Source organism: Lepus europaeus, chromosome 4 (assembly GCF_033115175.1).
Source record: "Lepus europaeus isolate LE1 chromosome 4, mLepTim1.pri, whole genome shotgun sequence".
Taxonomy (NCBI): Eukaryota; Metazoa; Chordata; class Mammalia; order Lagomorpha; family Leporidae; genus Lepus; species Lepus europaeus.
In genome coordinates this window covers 105774614-105793371 of record NC_084830.1, presented here as the reverse complement: position 1 = coordinate 105793371, position 18758 = coordinate 105774614, and the positions used below count along the sequence as shown (strand labels likewise).

Below are 18758 nucleotides of genomic sequence, written 5' to 3'. Positions count from 1 at the left end.
ACGGGTGCATGGGCCCAAGCACTTGGGCCATCCTCTACTGCTTTCCGAGGCCACAGCAGAGAGCTGGATCGGAAGTGGAGCAGCCGGGACTCGAACTGGCACCCATACGGGATGCCGGCACTGCAGGCAGAGGCTTTACCCTCCACACCACAGCATCGCCCCTACACCCTGGGCAATCTTACTGCACGCTGGCTCAGCTTGGCAACCTCAGCAGGTGGGGGATGAAGGACTTCTCTTTCTTGCTGTGCGCGTGCAATTCAGGTGGGATCCTGTTGGATCCAGATTGAGTCACATCCCCATGGCTGTAGCAGACAGCGTCCTGGGCAGCTCCTCCCTTTAAGAGGCCAAGTCTGTTTTTTCCTGCACAGGGGCTGGTCTGGAGCCCAGTTTTGACCAATCGGATGCCCCGAAAGGGAGGGTGTGCCTCGCCTTGGCCTCCACAGGCCTTGGGCACGCTGCCTCTCCCCGTCCTCCGAGGCCTCTGCCACGTGTGCTCGCAGCCAGCTTGCTGGAATATGCCACGCGCCACACGTGGAGCAGCGCCAGGCCAGCCCAGCTGTCCCGGCGGCGGCCGCAGACACGCGGGAGAGGCCGGCCAAGATCAGCCGAGCCACGGCCGGCCCCCAGCTGCCCACGGGCACGCGAGGAAAGCCCCGCAGAGCGCGGCCCGGCGCTGCAGGGCGGCCCTCGGGGGCTCGGAAACACCGCCGTGCGATGACACACCACGGCGGCGCCTGCCTGCCGCGCCCGCCCCGCAGCCAGAGCCCAGTTCCAGCGCCCGCCCCAGCCCCCACCCGCGGGGAGGATGCACGTGGGAGTCCGTGATGGAGCCGAGGGCGCCCGGGCCCGGGGCCAAAAGCAGCAGCGTCGCGGGGCCGCGGGAAATCCTGCCCGGGCCCGGCGAGGCGGGGCCGGCGGCGCGGGGGCTCCCGGGGCGGGTCCGCGCCAGCTCGCCCAACTCGCGGGTTTCGGGCTCGGAGGCGCGCGCGCGCGCGGGGACGCGCTCCGGGGGCGCGCTCCAGGGCGACGGCGGCGCGCGGGGCCGCCGTGGCGGGAGAAGCGCTTCCGGTGGCGGTGGCGGCGGCGCGGCGCGGAGCGGGAGCTGCGGGCGGCGGCCCCCCGGGGGAAGCGGTGAGTCGCGGGCCGTGGGCGCGGCCCCGGTGGGTGGAACACGCGCGGGGAGGCCGCCGGGGGCGCGCGGGCTCGGGCTCGGGCCGCGCGCCTAGGCGAGCCCGCTGCGGGGAGACCCCCGCCCGGGCTCAGAGGTCGGCAGCCGCCTGGGGGGCCGGGGATGCCCACGGGGCTGGGGTTGGGGAGGAGGAGCCCCTGCCCCGTGCGGGGGTCCCTGACAGCGCCCCGCCTGCGGCATGCCGGCGACGGCCCGCGACCCCCGAGCCCGGCGGCGGAGCGGGGCTCCCCCGCGCTGGGAGGGGGCTCGGCTCTCCACGCCGCGCGCACCTGCCGCGCCGTCCCCGGCGGCCGTGACGACGCCCGCGCGCGGATACCAAGATGGCTGCCGCGGGGACGGCCGCCGAGCGCGCGCTCAGCCTCCGGGCGGCCCGGCGACCCCGGGCCCGGACCCCGGACCGCGCACCGCGGCGCTTGGCCTGTGGTCCTGGCGCAGAGAGGAGCCCCCGGACCCCCGGGCCTGGGGCTGCGAATCCCACAAGGAAGACAGGGGCACGTGCGTCAGCTTGGAGCAGTAGTGCCGGGGCCGGTGGACCACGAATTTCCTGATGTCCCACGTGCCACCGGCCTGAGGCCTTCCCAGAATGACGGCAGCCGCCGTACCTGCCAGCTGTGTTTGGGGTGCTCTAGATCCGTTTGCGGTTAACCTCCTGCAGCCCAGCTAGGCACTGTCGAAACGTGGGGCTCAGAGAGGTTGAGGAACCTGCACAAGGTCACACAGCTGCCTCTTTGTAGAGCAAGGCCACGGGTCTTGCACCTTGAGCCTTACCTCGGAGAGCCGCATTCCTTTGACCGCACCCCCTGCTGCGTGCAAGCCCTTGGTTGCATCACCTGGTTGACCCCTGTGAGTCTCCTGTGCTTGCACTGCTCAGCCCCTTTCCTTGACCACAGAGCTCAGGCAGCTGCCCTCTGCCCCCGACCTCTCGTCATTCTCTCTACTTTTCTCGCATTCCTTTTTTTTTTTTTTTTTGTTTAAAAAAGATTTATTTGAGAGGCGGGGGGGGGGGGGGTCCTTCCATCTGCTGTTCACTCTCCAAATGGCCGCAATGGCCAGAGCTGCACCGACCCAAAGCCAGGAGCTTCTTCCAGGTCTCCCACGCAGGTGCAGGGGCCCAAGCACTTGGGCCATCCTCTGCTGCTTTCCCAGGTCACAGCAGAGAGCTGGATCGGAAGAGGAGCAGATGGGACTTGAACCGGCGCCCATTTGGGATGCCGGCACTGCAGGTGGCGACTTTACCCACTACACCATTCCTAATCTCACTTCTGCCTCACCTTCTAGGTCTGGCTTGGGTGCCTCTGGAGGCTCTGTTCTCCGTCCAGCCCTGGGTGCCCAAGCTGCTTCCGCGTTCCAGGCACTGTAACAGGTGCGGGAAGGAAAGGATGGGAATACATGTGGGGAGGACGAATGGAGCCTTTGGCCAGAAGCTGGACCTGCAGCAGGTCCCATCTCTCCTGCGCGCCGCAGGTGTCTCTGGAAGGCAGTGGGGGTTGGCGAGGAGGGCCTGTAAAGCTGCTCCCAGTGTATGATCAGGGGTAGAGTGGGTGTGCAGACTGCTAGGGCGTGTGCGTGTTCCCAGGAGGGGCAGTATCTGTGGGTGTGGTTGTTAGGAGAGTGCTCCACGGAGTGGCTGTGATTCAGGATCAGTAAAATTTTGAGGATGATTTTTTTTTTTTTTTAATTATTTCTTTGAAAGGCAGAGCTACAGAGAGAGAGAGAGGTAGAGACAAGAGGTCTTCCATCTGCTGGTTCACTCCCCAGATGGCCACACCAGCCAGGGCTGGGCCAGGCCCAAGCCAGGAGCCAGGAACTCTACATAGGTGGCAGGGCCCAAGCACTTGGGCCATCGACCACTGCTTTCCCAGACGCGTTAGCAGGAGCTGGATGGGAAGTGGAGCAGCCGGGACTCGAACCAGCACTCATAGGGGATGCTTGGTGACGCAGGCAGTAGCTTAACCCACTGCAAAACGCCGGCCCCTAGAATGATCTTAACTGTCTGTCGAAGTTTTATGGAATCCCATAGGGTGGATACATAAAGATGCCAACTAAGGGGGAGCATCCTTTCCCTGTCCACACTTCCTGCAGGGAAAGGTAAGAGCTTAGCCGAGGCAGCGGTGCCCCTGCGAGCAGCCCCACCATCCAACTGCATGGCCCCCCAGGACCGGAGAATGGGGAAAGGCCCCCTTCTCCTTCCTACCCTGCGGCAGTGCCTGATGCGTTCATTGCAGTGTAGGTAGAACCCACTCTTGGCTTGAGGGTCAAGGTAAGAAATCAGTAGCAGTAAAAATATTTTTTTGAAGAGGGGCAGGGAAGCCCGTGTTGTGGTGTAGCAGGTTAAGCCGCCACATACAGTGCCAGCATCCCGTATGGGTACAGGTTCGAGTCCCAGCTGCTCTGCTTCCAATCTGGCTCTCTGCTAACTGGGAAAGCAGTGGAAGGTGGCCCTGCACCCACGTGCAAGACCTGAACGGAGTTCCAGGCCCCTGCCTGTGGCCCGACTCAGCCCTGGCCATTGCAGCCATTTGGGGTGTGAACCAGAAGAAAGATCTCTCTCTCCTCCAACCCATAACTCTGCCTTTCAAATAAATTAATAAATCTTTAAAAAAATATGTGGGGCCAGTGCTGTGGCTTAGAGGTAAAGCTGCCGCCTGCAACAACCAGCATCCCATGTGGGTGCTGGTTCGTGTCCTGGCTGCTCCACTTCCAGTCCAGCTCCCTGCTAATGCGCCTGGGAAAGCAGCAGAAGATGGCCCAAGTGCTTGAACCCTTGCACCCATGTGGGAGACCAGGAAGAAACTCCTGGTTCCTGGCTGCAGCCTGGCCCCGTCCCAGCCATTTTTGCAGCCATTTGAGGAGTGAAGCAGCAGATGGAAGACCTCTCTCTGTAAGTCTGACTTTCAAATAAGTAAATAAAAATATATAAAGAGGAAAAAAAAAGATAGGGCAGATGTTTGGCCTTGTGGCTGACCCAGAATTCCTGGGTTAGATACCCAGGTTTGGCTCCTGACTCTGATTTCCTGCTAGGGCACCCCCTGGGAGACTTCCCGCACCATGGGGGAGAGCTGGGTTGGGTTCCTGGTTTCTGGCTCCAGCCCCAGACAGGTCTCATTGTGAACCTTGAGGGGAGAGGACCAGCAGCTGGAAGCACCTGTGTGTTCTCTCTCTCTCGCTCTCGCTCTCGCTCTCGCTCTCGCTCTCGCTCTCTCTGCCTCCCAAATAAAAAAGTTTTTCAAGCAGTTGTTGTCTAGAAAGTAAAAAGTCATTAGGTTGTAATTCATATCAAACCTATTCTTAATTGCATGGAGTTCAGGGTTAAACATTTTCATAGACTTTGCTCTAGGAGATCTGTGACTTCAGTGAATGATAAAAACCATTCAATTGAATGTGTCCAAACTATTATAATTTGGTGGTGTTTTATTGGCCGATACCAGCATATCAAGTAATCTTGACCCATCCTAAGAAACCGTGGAGGTCTGAATAGGAACAGTGATTGCAATGTCAGCTGGTGATGTGGGGGGGAGTGGGTGGCCAGGGAGGAAGGCAGGAGGCGGGACTTTGCCAGGCCCCGTGTCTCCTGCTGCACCATCCCGGGACAGCGGAGCGCTTGCACAGGCACTGGCGAGTGGAAATGCCCCTTTGAAGGAATCCAGTTCTTCACCCTGGATTCTGCTTTCTGACCCTGCTCTCTGCGGCTGTGCCCAGAGCTCGCTGCCCAGTGGGACTGCCCCCAGTGGGTCAGGAGCATGGTGCAGGATCAGGCAGCACTGCCCCTCCGGCAGTGTCATCTTGGGCACCGGGCACAGTAACTGCACAGACGCAGGGAACCGTGACGAAGGTGGGGCCCATGGAGCCCGGGCAGTGGGAGTGATGACCCAGGCGGGCTGCTTCACAGAACTGGCCAGAACTTAGCACTTGCACAAGGCAGTAGCTGGAGCCCACAGCGAGTTTTCCAATTTCGTAACTCACCTGTCACTGTTAATCTTCAGCCAGGGTTGAAGGCCCTGGGTTAGTAAGGCGCATTCACTGCCGACTTGTCTTCTGTGAGAATCTGGAAAGTTCTCCCCCTGCCCCCGAACCAGTCAAGCATTTTCTCAACAAGCAGCCAAACAAAAGTTTGTCTTGGAGAATAATTCTTCCTCTTAAGACATTTCTGATCCTCTTCCTTGGCCAGGCTCCGTCGCCCGGGGAGGGCAGCCGGAGGGGACAGGGCTTCCGCTCCTGGAGCCCTGGTTGTCAGTAAGGACCCCACTGACACGCAGGAGAGCCAGGCCCGTGCTGCTTGGCGCTCCAAGGCCAGTTTTCCCAAACGCGGGAGCTGGTACGAGGCAGGCAGGCCAGCAGTCTTAGTGGGGGGTGGGGAGAGCAGACCCTGCCTTCTGCCTCAAGTGCTGTCCTCAGTGTACAAGTGCTGCCACAAGCCCCAGCAGCACTTGAGGCTTGACCGGTAGGACAAGGGGGCAGCCCCCTCTGTGTCCCCCAGCACCAAGAAGGCGGCTCCAGCCATCACAAACCCTGCAGTGGCTGGCACCCAACCCTGAGGACTGAAGATGCACTCCCTAGGAAGCCCCCATCTGCTCCAGCATCTCACCTGTGCCTCCACCGACTGCCGCCACGAGCCCACCCTGGCGCTCATAGACGCTGCCGACCCTGGTTCACACCGAAGGAACCACTTACACGTCTACGCTTACCTGGGACCGAGGCGACCAGCTGAGCGAAAGCCTGCCTTCCACCTTCCCAACAAACCCTATTCCTAAGAGGAGTGGGGTGCTGGGGGAGGCTGAGCAGGGTATCAGATGCAATCGGTTGTCAGGCAGGATGCCCAAGGTCACGTCCAGGAAGCAGCCGGAGCCTGGTTGGACAGTGGTCCTTGCGAACGGAAGTTGGGCTCTTCACCTGCTTATGCTCCGGAGTTCCCGGTCAGGTGGCCGAGGCCTGGCGGCTGCAGATTCCTTCCTTGTCTGAGCCGTCTCCGTGCGGATTTGTAAGCCAGCATTACTCATCTGTTGAGTTAAAAGTGGGTCTGGTCAGCCACAAGGTCAGCAGTCAGCTTTTGCTAGGTAGAACGGGAAAAGAGGACAGACAGTGTGTTCACACCGCGATGGGCACGCTGCCCTTGTTTCATGCTTCCCGTGGTTCCTGCTAATGCACACCGTGGAACGCAGCAGGTGCTGAGCCCCTGCCGCCCGTGTGGAGTTCCAGGCTCCTGGCTATTATGGGTATTCTGGGAGGGAACCAGTGGATCAGAGAGAACCTCTCTCCCGCTTTCTCTCATAAACAAATAATATCCTTTTTTTAGAGATTGATTTACTTTTTATTTGAAAGGAAGAGAGAGAGAGAGAAGGAGAGACAGAAAGGTCTTCTGTCTGCTGGTTCACTCCCCAGATGGCCACAATGGCTAGAGCTGGGCCAGGCAGAAGTCAGCACCCAAATGAGGTATCAGTGTTGCAGGTGGCAGCTAACCCGCTACACCACAGCGCCAGCCCCAAATAAACAGTCTTTAAAGGTTTATAAAGGCCTCTGTCCACAGCTGCCTGCGGATCCTACCTCCGCCAGCCAGCTCTTGGCTCCGTTGTATTGATGAGGCTCAGAGTTGTAAAGGGACATGTCCAGTGACATCCCAGACAGAGGAGGACTCGGATCCAGGATGTATTTGTTTATGGCCAGGTCCCCCTTCCACACGGTGTGGGGGTGGGGGTGGGGCCAGTGCTCAGGAGAACCGGCTACAGGCAGGGAGCCTCCAGCTGCAGGAACCAGCCCCCAGCTTGGAGGCATCCACATCGGTACCGTCCCAGCGAGAGGGTAGGAGTTTTCTCTCAACTGGCAGGTCATTCGGTTGTTTTTATTTTTTTAATTTTTATATTCTTTCCAACATCGTATTTCTTACCTGACCATAGGATATATCTGGCACGCTTATTTTTTAATAAAAAGAGAAAGAGTTACTTATTTGAAAGGCAGAGTGACAGAGATGGAGAGACAGAGACCTTCCACCTACTGGTTCACTCCCCAGGTGGCAGCAATGGCTGGGGCTAGGCCGGCCTGATGCCAGGAACCTGGAACTCCATCTGGGTCTCCCACATGGGTGCAAGGGCCCAAGCACTTGAGTTACCTACTGCTGCTTCCCCAGGCACATGAGCAGGGGGCTGGATGGGAAGTGGAGCAGCTGGGACTCAAGACAACACTGTGATTTCAGATGTCAGCATTGTCAGCAGTGGCTTAACCGGCAGCGATCCATGCCCTCCGTTCTGGTACACTTCTTAAAAGTCTTGTTCAAGGGTCAGCACTGTGGTGTAGCAGGTAAAGCCGCCATCCATAGCACCAGCATCCCATATAGGCACCAGACTGATGGAGCCGACCAGCTAGTTCCGTAAGCTTCTTTGGATGCTGCCTAAGGAGCCGACTGTCCAGCCGCTGGGGCGTGGGCATGATGGGAGGTGCTCCTGGGCCACCCAGGGGTGGTCCTTTGCCCTTGTAGAGCTTCGACTCTGCTCCTGGGCAGGGGGTACAACCTAGAAGCAAGGTAATGACACCCCCAGAATCCTTTGTAAGAGGATTGTGATAGAACTTTTTACATATTTATTTATTTATTTGAAAGGCAGAGATACAGAGAAAGAGAGAGAAACAGAGGGAGAGAGATGTTCCATCCACTGATTCACTCCCCAAATAACAGCTGGGACTGGGCCCAGGAGTCAGGAGCTCCATCCAAGTCTCCCATGTGGATGGCAGGAGCCCAAGCGCTTGGGCTGTCTTTGGCAGCTTTCCCAGGAGCATTAACGGGGAGCTGGGTCAGAAGTGGAGCAATCAGGACTCTAACGTGCTCTGATAGGAGCTGCCGGTGTTGCAAGCTGTGGCCTAACTGGCTGTGCCGCAGTGCAGGCCCGAAGGGTGGTTTTCAGTAGTAACATCTTAGCCTCTTCAGGGAGGTGATGTCAGCCAGACACAGACGTTTTTAAAGTCCCACTTTCTCCTACCAGAAAGGAATGTTAATACCTTAAAACCCAACTCTTTTTTTTTTTTTTTTTTTTAAGATTTAGTTTATTTGAAAGGCAGAGTTAACAGAGAGGCAGAGAACCATCCTGTGGTTCACTCCCCCAATGGCCACAATGGCCAGAGCTGCACTGATCCAAAGCCAGGAGCCAGGAGCTTCTTCCAGGTCTCCCAGATGGATGCAGGGACCCAAGGACTTGGGCCTTCTTCTACTGCTTTCCCAGGCCATAGCAGAGAGCTGGATCGGAAGTGGAGCAGCCGGGACTGGAACCGGTGCCCATATGGGATGCCAGCCCTGCAGGCAGCAGGTTTACCTGCTACACCACAGTGCCGGCCCCCCAACCCTGTCTTTAAAATTCATCACGGGCACATCCCCAGGTCATAATTAGCACCTCCATTGCCCAAGCCTCAAGAAGCTTCACCCCAGCTCTGTCAGTCTGCGTGGAGCCCTCCTGTTGCCAGCCGTCTCCTTCACACGCCACCGTTCTCATGTGGAGTGGGGCAGCCCCCTGCCCTTCCTACATCCCCATCCCACACCAGCTCGGGGGTTGTGGGCCCCGTGACTCTGGCCGCTGAGCACCTGCAGCCTCCAATGAAAGTGCTTCGCCTCGGCCTCCTCCTTTGCCAGCCCTGCTGGGCATCTGAAGTATCACCTCAGTGCTTCTCTGGGTGCCGTATGCCTGCCCCAGCGTCAGGCAGAAGGAGCTCCCGCGATCAGATCGGAGGGGTCTGCTTCAGCTGTCGCAAAGCTGGTGACCTTGCATGTCCTTGCATGTCCTTGCATGTCCTTGCATATCCTTGCTGTCCTGTATGGTCCGTCCTGGGGGCTCTGGGAGTTTTCATAGGCAATTGCAAGGTGGCCACCTCTTGGTCTCTGAAGGAAGAGGCTGTCTTTGGAACCGTTGGTGGCTTCCTGACCATTCCTGCTGTCCCCAGCGTCATCGTGACACCGTGAGACACAGTAGTTCACTATGCGCTGACACCCACAAACTCCAGTTAGAGGAAGGCTCATCGCCGCCTGTTGTCATGCGTCCTGTAAGCGCCCTTGAGTTCGTCTCTCTAGGGGCCGGCATCATGGCGCACTGGGCCATGCTGCCATCCCATATTAGACTGCAGCCCCCGGCTGCTCCGCTTCTGAGCCAGCGCCCTGCCAGTGGCCTGGAAGGCGGCAGATGATGGCCCAAGTGCCAGGGCCCTTGCCACTGACATGGGAGACAGGGATGGAGTTCCTGGCTCCTGTCTGGCCTGGCACAGACCTGGCTGTTGCCATCCTTTAGGGAGTGAACCAGAGGATGGAAGATCTCTTTCTCCCTCTCTCTGCCTTTCAAATAAGTAAATAAATCTTTATATATAAAGAAGAGCATCTCTCTAAAAGGATGTCTTGTCTTTCCCAGTTTTCAACCACTGGGGCAAATCCAGGCAGCAACAGACTGCAGGGAAGCCACCTCCATCCCGTTCCCCCGCCACCTGCGGGTCCAGCGTGCCGGTGGACAGCCACAGCGCTTCTCCGCCACACGCTGCCAGGGGCCCAACACCATCGCCGGCCTGAGTGGCCAGGAGTGCCCCCCGGGGATTCCCGTGTAGCCGCCAAGGCTGTGGTCCCCTGGATTGAATCCTGGCACAAAGTGGAGTTGCCCCCGGCACTGTCGGAGAGGGGGTTCCCCCCCTCACACCCTAATCCAAAGCTCAGAGAGAGCTGCAGCCCTGTGCCTGTTCCCTGGGCTCATTAATTTTAATGCGGAGTAGGAAAAAAGTTAACAGTAGGTTTAAAGCAGGGGGAAGGGCGGGCATTTGGCCAAGTGTTTAAGCGGCCTAGTAAGATGCCTGGGTTCCACACCCGAGTGCCTGGGTTCGAGTTCAGACTGCATAGACACCCAGGAAAACCCCACCCTCGGAGGCAGCAGTGACGGCTCACGGGACTGGGTCCCCACCACGCCCGCGGGAGACGGATTGAGCTGCTGGCGCCTGGCTCCAGCCTCGGCCCGGCCCAGCCATCTGGGGAGTGAACCAGCAGCACATGGGAGCTCTATCTCTGTTTCTGTCTCTATCTCTGTCTCTGCCTCCCAAGTGAAACAAGAAAGCGAGGCTCCCGGTGATAAGTTGGCCAATGCATTTGGAGCGGAGAAAGTGAAACTGGTGCTGTGCTGAAGGTGGAAGTTCACGGCGAAAAGGGCTTGTCTGATTGAAGCAGAGGATCATGGTTAATAATTAAAACCTTATCTGGTTTGAGAGCAGCTGTTTTGTGAGAATGCTAGTGTAGGATTCTTTATCAGTCTCTGGGTCCCCCCTTTTTTTCCTTTAATTCTGAGAGCAGAGGGGACACAGGTATGGAGTCTAGTCGTTACTTCCCATGCCAGTTTGATGAACATAAACTTGAAATATATATTTTTAAAGATTTATTTATTTGAAAGGCAATTACAGAGAGGCAGAGAGAGAGAGAGAAAGAAAGGACTTCCATCATCTGGTTCACTCCCCAAATGGCTGCAATGGCCGGAGCTGGACCAATCTGAAGCCAGGAGCCAGGAGCTTCCTCTGGGTCTCTCAAATGCATGCAGGAGCCCAAGGACCTGGACCATCTGCCACTGCCTTCCTAAGCCATAGCAGAGAGCTGGATCGTAAGTGGAGTAGCCGGACTTGAACCTGCGCCCTATGGGCTGCCGGCACTGCAGGCAGCGGCCTTACCAGCTAAGCCACACGGTGGGCCCCACTTGAAATCTATTATAAGGGGCAGGCGGGGAACAGTGCTGCATTCCCTTCCTGTTGCTACTGCAAGAAATTGCTACACACTGAGTAGGTGACAACAACACAGATCTAGCTTGGTACGGCTCTGGAAGTGGGCTTCTAGGATGGGTGGCCGCCCCTCTGGGGCTTCAGGGGAGAGGGCCCGTTAGCTACTACAAGGAAGTCAGGAGGGAGCCCTCTGACAGACGGAAAAGCCCTGCTAGCTCACAGCTTTGGAGATTCCAAGAACAAGCAGCCCCTTTGGTCTGACCTCTGATGACGGCCATGGTGACACATCAGCGTGGGAGTGTGGGGAGGCAGGGCTTACATTGTCAAACAGGAAGTCTGAGGCTGCATCCTCCCAGCGGCTCCCCCATCTTCCTTAGTTGCCACCCCGGGGACCTAGCTTTTAGTCCTGGGCCTTTGGGAGACCCCCACAGTGGAGCACACTCATTCCCTGCTTTCTCCAGCCTCTGGGCCTCAGGCCTCAGCATCCTGCACCCTCCTGGCAGCCTCACCTCTGGCCATGGCCCCTGCCTCTCCTGCCCCCTTCTTGCTCTTTAAGTATGTAGAAATCGATGCATCTATTTTTAAAAAGATTTTTATTTGAGAGAAAAAGAGCTTCCGTGTGCTGGTGCCCTCCTAAGTGGCTGCAGCAGTCGGGCGTGGGACAGGCCGGAGCCAGGAGCTCCATCCTGGTCTCCCACTAATTTCCACCATCTTCCGCTGCCTTCCCGGGGGTGTCAGGCAGCTGCATCGTAAGTGGAGCCACAGGACTCACACTGACACTGTGCTGTGAGAAGCCAGCATCACAGGCAGCGGCCTGACCACTGTGCCACACACAGGCCCTTCCCTCCCTCTCACGGGGACCCTTGTTGCATCGGGCGCCTCCAGGGGACAAGAGAGCCTCTGCTTTTCAGGATCCTTAATCACCTGCAGAGGCCTTTTCCCGCGCCGCATCACACATTTGGATTCTGAGCATTAGGGTGCGGGCATCGCAGGGGGTCACTTCTATGCTCGCCCGCACAAGGCCCCCTGTAGCCCTCCCAGTCAGAGCCAGGCTGCCCCGCTGCCTCCCCTGCTGGGTTGATCAGGGCTGGCTGTGAGTGACATTGAAGACTCGAACTCTTCTCTTCTGTTGCATGTGCACAGTGTGTGTGAGACCCCCGGCTGTGAGAACTGAACCTACGCTGGCACTGGCACATAGTAGGAGCTGGCGCATAGTAGGAGCTCGCACTCTCGGGCAAGTGTCTAGCCCAATTTGTTGTATGTGTTAGAAACCCCCCAACCACTAGGGTTCCATGCCTCGGCTCTCCCCTTGCCTTTGGTGAGGCCTCCATGGCCTCCTGGCTCACTGGCACTCCACCTGTTAGGCCGCTCAGTGCGGAACTGCACAGCACAGTGGGCGAGTTTTTACCTGTAGGGAAAATGGCACCTCAAAGAGAATGCACCTCATTTCTCTGCAGACACTAATTGACAGCCTCATTTAAAATAATCATTACAGGCTGGTATTGTGGTGTAGCAGGTAAAGCCAGCACCTGTGACATGGGCATCCCATATGGGCACTGCTTCGTGTCCCAGCTGCTCCACTTCCCATCCAGCTCTCTGCTATGGCCTGGGAAAGCAGTAGAAGATGGCTCAAGTGCTTGGGTCCCTACACCCACTTGGGAAGACCCAGAAGAAGCTCCCGGCTCCTGGCTTCAGATCCGCACAGCTCTGGCCGTTGCAGCCAGTTGGGGAATGAATCATCGGATGGAAGACCTCTCGCTCTCTCTCTCTCTCTCTCTGCCTCCCCCCTCTCTCTGTAACTCTGACTTTAAAATAAATAAATCTTTTTAAAAATTTATTTATTAATTTGCAAGGGTTACAGAGAGGGAGAAACAGAGCAATTTTCCACCTGCTGGTTCACATCCTAAGTGGCTGCAACAGCCAGGGCTGTTGGGCCAAAGCCAGGAGCCAGGAGCTTTATCTGGGTCTCCTACGTGGGTGGCTGGACCCAAGCACTTGGGCCATCTTCCGCCGCTTTTGCCAGGCACCTAGGCAGGGAGCTGGATGGGAAGTGAAGCAGCCGGGACTCAAACCAGCACCCATATGGAATGCCACGTCGCAGGCAGCAGCTTTACCACAATGCTAGCCCCTGAAAGCTACATTTTAACTTTTGTTTTGACTATTTATCTTCAACATAAAGGAGAAATAGTGATAGTGAGAATTATAGTTAAAAATGGAAGAAAGATTAACTGACGCTCAGTTTTCTGATACAACAGGCATCTGACATCCCGTGAGGAATACTGCAGGCTGCTCAGGCCTAGGGAAGGCACCGGCAGGGAGGAAAAGAGGCACGGCAGGGCATGGCTCATGGTGGTACTGCCCCGCCAGGGCCCGTGGAGCCCAGGTCAACGCCCGGGAATCCTACCAGGTCGGAATCTCCAGCAAGGGGGTGTGATAGGTCCTCGTCACCATCTGAATCCCCGCGGTGGGCTACGTAGGAAGGAGTGGATGTGCTTGGCTTACAGATTCGGAAGTTCAGACGCTGAGATCAGGAGCTGGGGATGGCGCTCCTGCTGGCAGAGTCAGCCGTGCAGAGTGTCCCAGGCAAGAGGGAGCATGCGTGGAGGAAGCAGGGCGAGCGGCTGGGCCCCACGGAGGCTTTTACAGCAGCCCTCTCGAGAGATCCACTCTCCCAGGGCACACCTCGGTGATGTCAGGACCTCCACCAGACCAACCCCCCTAGGCACTGGCACTGGATCAAGTGTCCACCCTCTTGGGAGAGGAGGAAACAGAGATTCTCTCCCCAAATGTCCACAACAGCCAGGCTGAAGCCCGGAGCTTCTTCCAGATCTCCCACGTGGGTGCAGGGGCCCAAGCACTTGGGCCATCCTCTGCTGTTTCCCAGGCCATTAGTAGGGAGCTGGATCACAGCGGAGCAGCCCGGACTCGAACCAGTGCAGGTGGCAGCTTAACACCAGCCTGGTGCTATCAGTTTGTGCATGAGTTCGAGAGCCGTGTCCTGTTCATGCCAGAGCAGAGGTGACATCTGTCTGTCCGCCAGGTTCCATGGTTTCAGAACCACTGGTCAGCGCACACAGCTTTGCAGGAACAAGGAGGGACCTCTGTGGCTTGTGCAGTCTCTTCCTGCTGGCTGCCACCATGACTTAGAAGGCACCGAACTTGCCATGCCAACTCTGAGCAGCGTTCCAGTGGCCTTCCCACAACGGCCCCTGTCTTCACCACACACGAAGGGAAGGAACCAAGTTACCAAGCTGTTCTTTGGCCGGTCAGCTGACCTGCCCTGCCTTCCTGGATACTGGGCTCTCCCAATTTTCCGCCCACTGGTCACGCCTCTCCCCTGCTTGCTGAGGCTTCCAGCGTGTCCTGACGCCTGCACGTTGGAGACCTCGGAGCCCTGCTCCGTGTACGTGGCTGCCCTGGTGCTCTCGGCCCGTCTTTAACCGCGGTCTCTGCACTGACAGTTCCCCAGGCGTCTCCCTGGGTTAGCCTGCTCCCTGGCACCGCACACCTGTATTTGGCTGCTGCCTGCGCATCTCCTGCAGGGTGTGTCTTAGGCATCTCAGACTCACCACATCCCAGCCTGAACTTCCTGTATTTTCCCCTGAGATGTGCGGCTCCTCCATCTGTTCTGATCCAAACCCTCAGTGGTCAAACCTTTTCTTGGTCTCATATCCCACACCCAAGCTGTCAGGAAGTCCCGTTGACCCCAACACAACACGTAGAACCACAGTGCTTCTCGACACCTGCCCCGGCCACCCCAGCCGAGCCGTCAGCTCCCACCTGGATTTCAGCTGCACCCTCACAGGTGCTCTCTGCTTCCATTCTTACTCCCCATGGGCGGGCCTCCAGCAGCAGCGAGGCACCTGCTGAATCATCAGATCGTTTTTTAAAAATTTATTTATTTATTTGAAAGGTTGAGTTACAGAGAGAGAAGGAGAGACAGAGCACAATCATTCATCTACTGATTCACTCCCAAATGGCCACAACAGCCAGGGCTGGGCCAGGCCGAAGCCAGGAGCCTCTTCCAGGTCTCCCACGTGGGTGCAGGAGCCCAAGGACTTGGGCCATCTTCCACTGCTTTCCCAGGCCGGAGCAGAGAGCTGGATCGGAAGTGGAGCAGCTGGGACTGGAAATGGAGCCATATGGGATGCCGGCACTGCAGGCCACTGCGCCGGCTGTGTCAGGAGTGGGGGGTGTCATACTTCTTGTCTTGATTTCAGGCAGCAAAGTTTCTGATGTCTGTGACTGTAAGAGAGCAAGGCGTCTCAGACGAGAAAGCGGCAGTCACTCAAATGTTGTGACGTTTTATAGCTGCCCCGTCCTCGGGAGAGACACGCCTTTCCGTTACCTCTGCAGCTGACGTCCCGTGCAGGGGGAGCCCCAGCTTTCTCAACGGCAGGCCTGACTTTTACTCTCGCTGCCCCGCTGTTCTGCCTGCACTGCCTGCCCCGCGTCTGTGGGCCCAGCAGAGTCAGTTTTGATCCAGTGGTCAGTGATACCTGTGAGAGGACTTCTGGAAGTTCATGGAAAGTGCATCTTATGAAAAAGCTGGGTTTCAAAACTTTTTGCAGTAATTTATCTTGAATTCCATTTTTCCACAAACTTTTTGAAGCACTGCCATAGCAATTAGAGATTTTGATAAAGTGCACATTAAGAATGCCTAGCTTTGCATCTGATGTCTTCACAGACCTAAACACTTATAAAGCATTAAAAAAATAATAATAACAAGGGACCTGGGAAAGAAAGCTATGATTACTACGATTAGAACTGATATTAGAAATCTAACATTACAGTGTATAAGCTTCACAGCTTGTATAGATCTTGGAGGCTAACATCTGCTGATAGCCCAATATCTGCTAATAGCACGCAGAGAGAGCTAGTCTAAGAAAAGTTGTCTGATAGGAGGGAACAGATTCCACCACACAGATACGTTATTTGTAATGGTGAAAAGTTGGAAGCCATATACATATCAAAGGTGTTAGTATATATTTAGTGCCATGAAATAAATGTAAAAAAAAAAAAGTCAAGGTGGGTGTCGTGGTGTAGCAAGTTCACCCACCTTTTGGGATGCCTGGGTTCGAGTCCCAGCTGCTTCATACTTCCAATCTGGCCGCAGCTTCCTGCCAATGCACCTGGGAGGCTTAGATGATGGGGACTGGTTCCTGCCAGCTGTGCGGGAGACCCCAGGGGAGCTCTTGGATCCTGGCTTCTGCCTGGTCTAACCCTGGCTATAATGGACATTTGGGGGAGTGAACCAGTAGATGGAAGAGCCCTGCCCCTGTCCATTGGCCTTGCAAATAAACCAAATCTGTTTGAAAATCGGGTGTGAAATAAGAGTGCCAGGGCACGCATGTGGCCTACAGATCCAGACTTACTGGATGCCTGGGTTCACTCCCAGCTCTGCCCCTGGCTCCAGCCTCCTGCTCAGGTGGATGCTGGCGGCAGCCGTAATGGCTCACACAGCTGGGCTCCTGCACTGAGCTCCTGGCTGCCGGCTTTGGCCACCAGTGGAATGGAGCGCGCTCTCTCTCTCTCTGCCTCTCAAATAAAAACAAAAAATAAAACAATCGAGTATTATATCACCTTCTCTTATAAATTATACGATAATATGTGTAGAAAATGTCTCCAAGGAAGTGTGCCAGAACATTAACAGTAATTATTTCAAGTAGCTGGATTATGGGAGGTTTTTTTATTATTATTATTCTTTATTTCCTTTATAATAAGCTCATATTTTTCAGAATACTGTGATAAGCATATATTACAGTAATACGATGCAGCCCTAAAATAAGCATGTGTCACTTAAAAGGAGGAAGTTTAATTACCACTGGGAAAAAATGCTGGTTTTTAGGAAGGAATACACATTGTGTGAGGGAAACTGGGTGTTCCAGTGTTACTCGTGTTCACAGGCCGTCAGAGTAGGCTGTCCCCTCTCTCTTCCTGGTACTGGACGGAAGAACATAATTTTTAATTTTTGGTTGGCAGTGTCTGTGCTGAACAAGGCCCAGTGAGTCTGGGGGGTTTGTAATGGTGCAATCTGAGGGCATTTCAGCCTTTTTCGTGGCATCAGGGAGGGGAGGCTCATTTCCCAGAACAGAGTGCAGGCCCGGCTGCCCATGGGCCCAGTGACCGTCCACGCTCTCGGAAAACCCTCCACTCCCTGTTTCCCCCAGACCGTGAAGGTTTCAGGGTTCCGACACGCAAAGAATGCTGAAATACACAGACATCTAAGGGAAAACAGGTGGGAAATTACGGAAGTTCGATGTAGATCCGCCGAGACCTAGGAAAGAGTTAGCGCTGGGTTCAGACTGCCTTTCTGCTCTTGGTTTCCGAGTCGTTTTTGATCTGTACTTGATGGCTCTGAGCGTGCCGTGGTCCCGTGGACCTCACGTGGCCTTGTCTTTGGACTCTGCAGTGCGAGACGATGTCTGGGGCACTCCCACTCAACATTAACATCCACGAGCCTCGATGGGACCAGAGCACTTTCATTGGTCGGGCCAATCACTTCTTCACCGTCACCGATCCCAGGAACATTCTGCTCACCAACGAACAACTAGAGAACGCAAGAAAAATAGTCCACGATTACAGGTACTGACTGTGTATGTAGACCGGCACGCCTTTAAGCCTTCACGTGCTATTCTTCCAATGTTTTGTTTTGTTTGGCAGAGAAACCTTTTTTTACAACAACAACAAAAAAGTTGGAAGACTCGTATCTCCCCATTGCTGACTCTTAAACACGACCATCCGGGGTTCCTCAGAGCCTGAAATTGAGACAGTCCTCCCTCCGCTGTGGGTGCCAGTCTGTGGGTCCCCTTTTCTCAACACCCTGCCTCCACAACCAGCCTGGCCCATGGTTACCCCTTGCCCTTTTCTGTCCCTGGGCAGAAACAGCATCATGCAGGGGGTGGGGGGAGTTGTTGAGAATTAGGGGGAAGTAGGAGCTTGCCTGGAACCAGGCGCTTGGACAGGAAGCCTGAAGCCTGCTGCTGGCGGTAGCTGCAGGGATTAAAGGTTTTGGATGCACTGCCCCTGCTAAGAGAGCAGGTGTGAGGCACTGCTAAGGTAGAGCAGCAGTTGAGCCTTCCTGGCCACCACTTAGCTCTGCACCCAGGAACTCAACCAACCCTGGATCCAAAATACTCAAAACAGGTGCTTCTGTGCTGAACTTGCACGTATTTTCCAGCCTGTCATTGTTCCCTAAACGAGACAGGGAAACCACTACCTGCATAGCTTTTACATTGTGCTGATGGTGGAAGCCATCTAGAGGGGATTGAAAGTGCACAGGGAGATGTGCATGTAGGCCCCACGCCAGCACAGTGCCATTGCATACCAGACTCTGGAGCAACTGTGGCTTGTGCTATCCAAGGGGAATCCTGGCGCCAAACCCCAGTGGATACCCAGGGATGGCGGTGCTCTGTGGCCCCAGTCAGCAGGATTTTTTCTGCAGTAGACCTTAGGAGAAGTCAGAGCACCTCAGTGACTGTAGACCACAAAGGGTCTCTGGTTTGTGGTGTCCAAGAGCCTTACACAGGTTCTATGCAAATACTCTGCCAGCTTATATAAGGGATTGGGGCAGCCTTGGATTTGGGGATCCTCAGGAGTCTGGAACGACTCACTCTAGGACCCTGGAGGGTGGCTGTAGTCGGATCTGCAACGACCTTGTTTCCAAATGAGGTCACATTCAGAGATTCTGGGGCGAACATGAACTTGGGTAGCATAGAAGACTATCTGAGAGATGTTATAGGGTACGGCTGGATACAAAAGGTGGTAATATGGCCCCAGATCTGCATGCTGCCATTAAGTAAACACACAGCAGATACGTAGCTTCTAGAAGATGCTTTTGCCAAGACTGGTGCAGCCG

General features: G+C 55.9%; 1 protein-coding gene across 2 annotated transcripts in view; it reads left to right on the top strand.

Moving 5' to 3' along the window:
• Positions 1-1050: 1050 nt before the first annotated feature.
• Positions 1051-18758, top strand: part of SFXN1 (sideroflexin 1) — a 39992-nt gene continuing 22284 nt past the window's right edge. The window contains exons 1-2 of one of the 2 annotated variants that reach the window (XM_062188668.1): positions 1051-1131; positions 17313-17485. In XM_062188668.1, coding sequence (XP_062044652.1) covers positions 17322-17485 — 164 coding nt within the window. In that variant the 5' untranslated portion in view covers positions 1051-1131; positions 17313-17321. Of the gene's footprint in view, positions 1132-17312; positions 17486-18758 lie in introns of those variants that run through there. The other variant, XM_062188669.1, reaches the window with a different exon arrangement.